At 34.9% G+C, this 8,988-nt stretch overlaps 1 protein-coding gene and 1 long non-coding RNA gene across 2 annotated transcripts; one reads left to right on the top strand and one right to left on the bottom strand.

The window, feature by feature from the left end:
* Positions 1–218: 218 nt before the first annotated feature.
* On the bottom strand, positions 219–2,187 carry LOC133314368 (uncharacterized). The gene is made up of 4 exons (XR_009751947.1): positions 1,885–2,187; positions 1,708–1,787; positions 1,106–1,172; positions 219–435 (listed from the first exon to the last, which is right to left on the bottom strand). It is a non-coding gene; the product is annotated as an uncharacterized LOC133314368 (long non-coding RNA).
* Positions 2,188–5,856: 3,669 nt separating this feature from the next.
* LOC133314381 (small ribosomal subunit protein uS5w-like) lies at positions 5,857–7,488 on the top strand. The gene is made up of 2 exons (XM_061515863.1): positions 5,857–6,618; positions 7,113–7,488. The coding sequence occupies exons 1-2, from the start codon at positions 5,947–5,949 to the stop codon at positions 7,269–7,271; spliced, it is 831 nt and encodes a 276-aa protein (XP_061371847.1). The 5' UTR covers positions 5,857–5,946; the 3' UTR covers positions 7,272–7,488.
* The last annotated feature ends 1,500 nt before the right edge of the window (positions 7,489–8,988 follow it).

The following is an 8,988-nucleotide window of genomic DNA, read 5'->3' as shown; positions in this document are numbered from 1 at the left end:
TAATACATGCTATATTTATTTTAAAACAAAACTTATTATCATAGGCTAATTGAACTCAGATTGCTCCCAAAAATTTCCACTACACAAGATGTAATTGTTACTAATCATTCTCATACACATTTTTAGCCAAATAATTCATACTTTACCGTTAACAAACTCAACTTGTTTAAGAGCTGAAATTTCAAACCACTTAGTCATAAAGTATCATGGTTCCCTATGTTCCATACCACATCATAAAATTCATGCTACAATAATAATCCACATGGCATAGCACGATTACAAAATATGCCGGTCTCCAAAATATTACGTCAAGTTCAAGAATTCAACACCCCAATCAACCAGAAACAGCGGACTCATAGTAGAGATTACAAACAACAATTAAACGCGAACAAAAATTTTCCAAGAACATATTCCATCAAATACTTCTACGTCCTCCTGCAATTTTATAAAAATTGAGCCCCAAAAGGGGTGAGAAAATCTCAGTAGTGTGGCAGAAAATCCAATAATGCAACGATATTAATTTAGATACAGAATTTCCAAAATTGTCACCATCCAATAATTTCCAAACAGATGCCAAAATGTAACAGAATGCGTATATAACGCCAGAATATTGTATGTTCATAGCATTAATGTGCATATACTACTAACTAAACTCAATAGAGATTCTATTTGGCCCTAACAGAGGGGAATTCCAATTGAAGCCTATGCGAACTGAGCCACGGTTCCTTCTCCCTGGTACCTGAGGGATGCCTATATGATGCATGCTCAAACATATGCTTCATTTCATCAAATATTTCGGTTTCCAAAACTGCATGTATAATGATGTATGAAATGCTATGTTTTGCTTCGCACACACATGACAAAAATGCGGATTTATGATGTTCATGAGCATGACCAGAATTCAGAATCAGAAAATCACAGTCTCATGACTATGACACCAAATTTTCGGACATAAAGTGTCTCCAAAATAGAATTCCAACAAGTTACTTTCAAATTCATATTACACATGCCTTCAAATAGAATTTTATGAAGACACATGAGCAACAAATCAAAAAATCATGAACTAAATTAATAGTCACAAAAGGTTAATCCACCAAACACTTACCTTGATGCTTACAAATTTTAATCAAACGTATCACCAAATTCGTCCACTTTCCTAGAGGTTCGCAGACCTAAACAACAACATATCAAATCAGAATTTTATTTCTTATTTTTCCTATACATTACATAGAATTTCCATTCCTCTTAATCCTTGGTTTTCAATCGGATTTCCACGCTTCAAATACCAATTAATTTTCTGAATTAAGTTTAGTTTTACTAATCGTTAACAAGTGATAAAATCAAAGTTTCCTAAGTATGCAGGTTTAGTTTATGGTCACTAGGTGCTTCCATTCTTGTTTAACATAACATCACCCACCTAAGTTAAGCATGCGCTAATTAGGCTTTAATCTTGCTGTCCAAATAATTCTTAACACATGCGAAGCTAAATAATTTGCTAGACCAAAAGAACAGTCCTGAAATCCATGAAGAGCTATCTTCCAAGCTCAAAAAAACGGTCTTATGCTTGCATGCACCAAGGGTCCAAGGTGATTCCCAACTAAACAGAATGGAAGGAAGGAGAATGACAAAAGACATCCTCCTTGTATACCTCTAAGAAAAAATCAAAACAGTGAGGATGAAAGGGAAAGCCTGGTTTGCGATTTATACCTTATTGCATGTACCCAAGTGCTCTCAAATCGGTTAGGGAAAACAGCCACCAAGGGATGAGCAGCACCCTCACACTCTCACTATCCAAGGAATTAAAACAAAAAACAAAATAAGGAACAGCTCACTCATACTCTCACGCGCCGAAATCAGAAAACAAATAAGGTAGGGAATGCTCACTTGTTCTTGCATGTAATGAAAGAGTGGTCCAAACTCAAGTATAGTGATCTTCCTTGCAAGAACTCGGGTTTTTAGCTACATGCAAGGGAAAGGAGCTCCATCAACACCGTGTGAAGTAGGGAGTGACAAGAAATTAGTGAAGGTACTTTATCTCCTTGATGTTTGATGTTTGGCCGATCAAGGGAGAGAAGGAAAGGAGGAATGCAAGCTTAGGTGTTGAGATTCTTCTCTTTGTGTTTGTGACTTTGAGAGGGAGAGGATAAAGCTGAGTTTGATTCTGAAAGCAAATGGAGAAAGAGAGAAGGAATGCAAGTTTTGGTGGTGTGGTCTCTCCCTTTGAACTTGCGGCTGAGAGAGAGAGAGAGAGAGAGAGAGAGGATAAAGTGAGGGCTGATTGGACTTTGAACAAAGTGGCACAAACCAGATTTCTTTTCTCTCATTGGGTGCATGGAGTAGCTAAGGCTGACTTAGACTTTGGATACAATGACAAGCAATCAACTTGCTTTTTCACTATACTAGGCGCATGAAATAGAGAGATAAGGATGGATAGATGTTGACATGTGGTACTACTTGACCAATGGGGATCAACCATGCAGATTTCACTTGGATGATTAAGTGATTAGTTAAAGGCTAAGGGATAAAGGATTTTTGGGCTGATTAGGCCGTCGCCCTAAAGGATCATTGGGTCCAAAAATTAACTTCCTAATGGATCACCTATCTCATGCAATATACTAAGAACTATTATTTCATGTACCCACTAGGTAGTAACTAGGGTTTTTACATATATTGTAATTAAAATTGATCCTATCCTACACATACTTATGTTTCGAATTCATAGCAAGCATTCACATTTATAATTGCATTTTAAACTATTAGTTATCTCATCCTAAGAATAAAAATAGTAATTCAATCCAAAGAGTTTGGGCTGAAGCCCACTAATAAATATAGTAATTCGGATGACTCACCATTAATCTTTCCTACACTACTCCTTATGGCAAGATCCGAAAACAAAGATAAATAACTTAACCAAAAGGATATTTTCCTCTAAAATTCCTGATATGAACAGTTTTATAAGTACTAGATTCTTAATGGTTTTTAATATTTTTGCGGGTTGTTACACTCTCCCCACCAAAATTTGAAGTTTGTCCCCAAACTTCGTCCTACCATCCCGAAAAACTGCTTAAGTCGAATGCCTAACACAATTGCATTCATGCAATACATTATATTACATTCAGATAGGCATCTATACATGTCATCAATCATTAATTCAGGGTATTACCAACAGATTGTACTTTACATGTTCATTAGATACATGTAACAAAATTTTACTCACATGGAAGGGAATAAAAATTTTCCTATGCTTAATCATAACAAAAACAAATGTCTGGTTTCTTTTTAAACAACATCAAAGATCATACTGCAACAAAGAGGGAGTAAAACCGACATATAATCTTACTAAACAAAGAAACTCCAGCTATCCAAAAATTTATAATGAAGCTCAGGGCTTTAGTACATAATTAGTTGGAAAACTAGACAAATCCATTTACAAAATACTTCTTTACTATATAAATTTTATACTCGATAGTTGGAAGAAAACAGCCACCTAGGCCTCCACTTTCATGATCTCTTTTAAGACCCAAAGAAATCCTGTTCTAGTGCCTAAATAAGATATAATCTGGTTCTATGCCTGTATACATTTGTGATTATCCATTAACGTTATTATTTATGTTCCTTGTTTCTTTATGTGTGTCAATATCAATAATATGTCACCCTGCCTTTTATATATTCATACATAATACCATATAATCATCTTGTTTACTTTATCCTTTGTGTCCCGATAGTTTAGTCATAAAAATTGCACTAACAGCAGTTGTACATGTCGTCCTCTTACTTATGTACCTGCTATACTTACTATACTAAAAATGCACGTCATTACCTACAAGATGACTCTAGAGTTTTATGCATAATTGATTGAAAAGTTAACAGTTCAATTTACAAGGTTACTTCACAATTGGTAACACAAACAGTGTTTCACGATTCCGAATTAGACAAATTAAACAAACTAGACAACACCTGCCTATTACTTGCGCAAACAGAGGGGCTGATTAACTTTGATCTTCAATTACAAATATTTCATCTTTGCAGTTTACATGTTACAAATTGGAATTACAACCACTTCCTAACTTATTCCTTACATATGATAAAATTCAGTTCACTAACTAAACACATCACATATTTTCCTTATATTCAGACTTCAAAACTAATTACCTTACTTGATAAACATCACAAACAGAATTCCATAACTTGGTAGCCTTCAGAAAATCAAGCAAGTAAAACAGAACACATCACATTCCAAATTACAAATTAGAAAAGTCTTCATGAAATCACAAAGCTTCAATACCGAGAATTTAATTAAGCCTCCCATCAAATGCTCTTATTTTCTAAGGACCTTAGTCCATCACCTTAGAGGTAAAAAAAAAAATTAAAGTATCAATCAAGTGAGTAGTATGATATTTGATACTATTTTACGGAAAAGAAAGAATTACATTGATGAGTAGTGGTTTCACCAAGCACGCATGGTTTAGGAGCCACCTCTAATTAAGCTCGAAATACCTGATTGAGGTAAGAGAAAAGGAGAGACATATAATGAAAGCTGTGTGTTTTTAAACTCTATAGAGGGAGCTAAATTATATGGACAGAAGTAAGGGATACAAAAATTCTGATGTACTAACTCCTAATTGCCATATTTATATGAGATGTTTAGCATATTCGCTTATTCTATAGATACTGTCTAAATACTTTCCTAGAATCAAGTGTCACAAGGTCTATTCTTCTAAAACGTACTCAACAAAAACATGGAACTAAACAGTCATGTATACAGCTAATCAATTCCATCATGCTTTTCATACATATCATGTTAAGTGGTACCCCTTATACAGTTCGTCAAAACACCCATATGAGGAAACTCCCTCGAGCTTTTCGCTATCCTAGGTACCTCAGATGTAATTGACTCCACTGATTAGAGGATTCATTAACCATGATATGAACTTTCCAATCATTGATAAACATTACAATTTTGAAACAGCTACCAAACGTAATCCACCAAAATTGACCATGCTTTCATAATTCAAGTTCACAATAATCACTTTCAAAATCCTAGTTGCAGTTAAATTTCCATTTTGAGTGAAAATTGTACTTGTAAGCAATATTAATACATTAACCCCTTATTAGGCCTAATCTCACCCCCTTAGGCCTGATTAAGTTATACATCATTTTGATATATTAAGGGGTTCTGCTGTATAAGCTTATACTATACAATGGTTACATCAAATAAGTGAAAATGTGATGACGTATAATATAAGCTTATACTATCAAACCTTATACATCACACCAAACATGCCCTACGTTTACGAGGGAATGATAAAATTGTTCAGGGAAAGGATATTGTAACAACCAAGTTGTGTTACTACCATGTTACTACCAATCAATCTCACCGTTAGATCGATTATGTTGATCCAACGGATATATTTATTTCCATCTTTGTATGGTTATGATTTCCCATATTTAAAGTGAACGCATTAAATATGGAAAATCATAACCATACAAAGGTGAAAATAAATATAAAGTATTAAATTTGAGAAATCATGATCATACAAAGATGGAAATAAATATAACTGTTGAATTAACATAATCGATCTAACGGTGAGATTGATTGGTAGTAACATAGTAGTAACATAACTTGATTGTTACAATATCCTTCCCCAATTGTTCAAACTTCAAACTTCAAACTGCTTGCAAGTTTAGAAAAAAAAAAAAAAAAAAAAAGCCTAACATACAACTTGCTAGGTGGTGTGGATAGATCAATTCTCATTTCATAGATTAAGAATTCCATATCCCGGTTTGGAACAAACCTCAAAACCAAACGCACACGCTCGCTAGTAACCCTACAAAATATAAACCCTACAACACCCAAAATCCAAATCTCCATTTCTCACTAACTAGGGTTTGTTCTGCGCCGCGCTTTCTTCTTTGTTTCTTTCTCTCTATCTCTATTCACCAAAAATGGCCGAACGTGGAGGCGGCGACCGCGGGGATCGCGGCGGATTCGGGCGTGGCTTCGGCGGTCGCGGGCGCGGCGGCGACAGGGGACGAGGCGGGCGACGAAGAGGCGGTGGCCGGCGCGAGGAGGAAGAGAAATGGGTCCCAGTGACCAAATTGGGTCGTCTTGTGAAAGAGGGAAGGATCCGAAGCCTTGAGCAGATCTATTTACACTCTCTTCCAATCAAAGAGTATCAGATTATCGATACCCTTGTGGGTCCCAGCCTCAAGGACGAGGTTATGAAAATCATGCCGGTTCAGAAACAGACCCGGGCCGGTCAGCGAACCCGGTTCAAGGCTTTCGTTGTTGTCGGCGACGGAAACGGCCACGTGGGACTCGGCGTTAAGTGTAGCAAGGAGGTCGCCACCGCCATCCGCGGCGCTATTATTCTTGCTAAGCTGTCCGTTATTCCTGTCAGGAGAGGCTATTGGGGTAATAAGATTGGGAAGCCTCACACCGTTCCATGCAAAGTCACCGGAAAGTGTGGCTCCGTCACCGTCCGTATGGTTCCGGCGCCTCGTGGTTCCGGAATCGTTGCTGCTAGGGTGCCCAAGAAGGTTCTTCAGTTTGCGGGAATTGAGGATGTCTTCACTTCTTCCAGAGGATCCACCAAGACCCTCGGCAATTTCGTTAAGGTTTTGTTTCTTTCTTCATTTTTGCAACTTCAAGTTTTTATTCAATTATTGTTAATTTATATTGTTGATTGTTTTTATTTCTAATTTATACTTAGGGGTCGTTTTATGTTTTAATGGTTCTTATTTTTATATAAATGTTTTGAAGTAAATGTTTCATGTTCTGGTTTGGTGGAAATTATGGGACTATGTAATTATCTATAATTTTTATCTTTTTACCTCTGTTTTATTGAAGTCATACTTGGAGGTCCTTTTGTGTTTTGATGGTTCTAATTTTATAAGAATGTTTTGAATTGAATGCATCATGTTCTGTAATGTTGATATTATTGGGCAATGGAATCTGATATGATTTTACCTTTTACTCTAGGGTTATAATTGAACTGTGTTTTTTAAGCCATTGGAAATGCATAATGGAATTGTTACCCATGTATCTATATGTTCATAATCCCTTGCTAGTGGTTTATTTACCAATGATTTTGGCTGTGATGTTTTTTCAGGCTACTTTTGAGTGTTTGCTGAAAACCTATGGGTTCCTGACACCTGAATTCTGGAAGGAGACTCGTTTCTCGAAGTCACCATTCCAAGAGTATACAGATCTGTTGGCAAAACCCACAGGGAAGGCCCTGATCTTGGAGGAAGAAAGGGTGGAGGCTTGAGTTACAAGTTTTGATTTTATGGGATATGCAAACATTTTTTTTTTTTTATCTTAAGCATGTTAAGAACTAGTTCTTATACATTTTTCTGCTTCTGTGGTTTACTTTTGTTGAGGGGTGGGATATTTCTTTTTATGCATTTGGTTGTTTCAAACTTTTGAGTTTTAATTTAATGGATATTTGCTGAATTCCAAATAGCAAAGTTTTCTTCCTGATTTAAATGGCAGAATTCAGAGAGTTGGTGGTAGTGGAAATAATCATACAGATTGAAAATGAATTTTTGACGAAAACGTTATTTGAGTCGATATTCTTCACCGTACTCGTGAATGGTTACCAGTTACCACTCCCCTTGCTCCAGGTTCATTTTATTTTTGATACAATTTTTGAACGTTGCAAAGGCATTTTGGTTGTTTCTTAGAATCATTATTGCAAGGCAAGCTTCTAAATGTGTTTGATAGAAAACATTCTTGCTACTGAATTACTAAGTACATCAGACAATGCATGTGTTCTTAATTAAGTGTTTTACGTCCTCTGCTTATGTTGAAAAGTTTGTCGGCAACCTACATGAGCAAAAGTCGGTGACTTTTAGCATGTTATTGTGATTGTGAATGAATATATATAGGGGTTTGTATTTGTCATTTAATATAACGCAACACATTTTTTTACACACAATATTTTGAGAGGTCTATACTTCTTGAAGAAAAAAGAATAAAAGAAAATTACAGCACGCAAAACGAATCTTTATAATATTACACCAATTAAGGGAGTCAATTTACACGATCAGGGTTTGATGCCCAACCATTTTGAATAATTGGGTAAGCTAGTCGTGAAATTTCATGTTGTCATTATCGAGATAGTTTCTAAATGCTCTATTAAGTCTGAATCTAGGAGAACGGGGGCAAAACTTGATACTAATTTTTAAGGGGCAAGTTATTTCTACAAAAAGGAAAATTATTAATTGCTATGCACGGTAAATATTTTTTTTTCGAGCACATATTCAGTGTTATGTGAGTATTTAAAAAGGAAAAAAATGAATGAGTAAAAATAAATATAGAAGTGACACAGTATAAATAAAAGGTTTTATTTTTTTATGTTTAATGAGGCAAATTGTCCCATGCAACACACACTAAAGTGAGTGGAATTAATTTTTTTTATTTTCTCTTTTTTTTTTTGTAGTGAGTCCCACCTACTTTTTTTTGTAGTGTGTTGTATGAGACAATTTAATTTATCTCATGTAACATAAGAAAAATAAAACCCATAAATAAATTACTTTTTGTCGTATTAGTTTTCAATGAAATAATAAGTGCCGCACTCAAATTTAATCCATTCATATTCAAGTTCAAATAACTCAAAAATTAAAGCACTTAAATATAAATAGAATTAACGACTAAAATTATAAATATAATTTCTTTTCGTATAAAATAATAATGACTCAATTTTAAATTTGAAAAATCTTATTTGGTGCCATTGCAGGCATTTCAGTTTGGTGCTTGATATGAAGAATCAATTATTTCTAAAATTGCTGCTTGAATAACTACTCTTTCAATGATCAGTCTAATACAAATATCACTTGCTCTCTTGCCTGATATTTTAGAAAAAGGTTATACTTAGAACATTTTTTTTTACAACCTCTTACAACCATATCTTAACACCGTTGATTTCCGTCAATCAACGGTTATCATTTATTGTAAATTAAATTAATTATTAATTCATAATAAAT

This window comes from Gastrolobium bilobum, unplaced genomic scaffold (assembly GCF_033153095.1).
Source record: "Gastrolobium bilobum isolate Gb01-03AN ecotype WA unplaced genomic scaffold, APGP_CSIRO_Gbil_v1 utg1171, whole genome shotgun sequence".
NCBI lineage: Eukaryota > Viridiplantae > Streptophyta > Magnoliopsida > Fabales > Fabaceae > Gastrolobium > Gastrolobium bilobum.
This window is presented reverse-complemented; position numbering and strand designations above follow the sequence as displayed.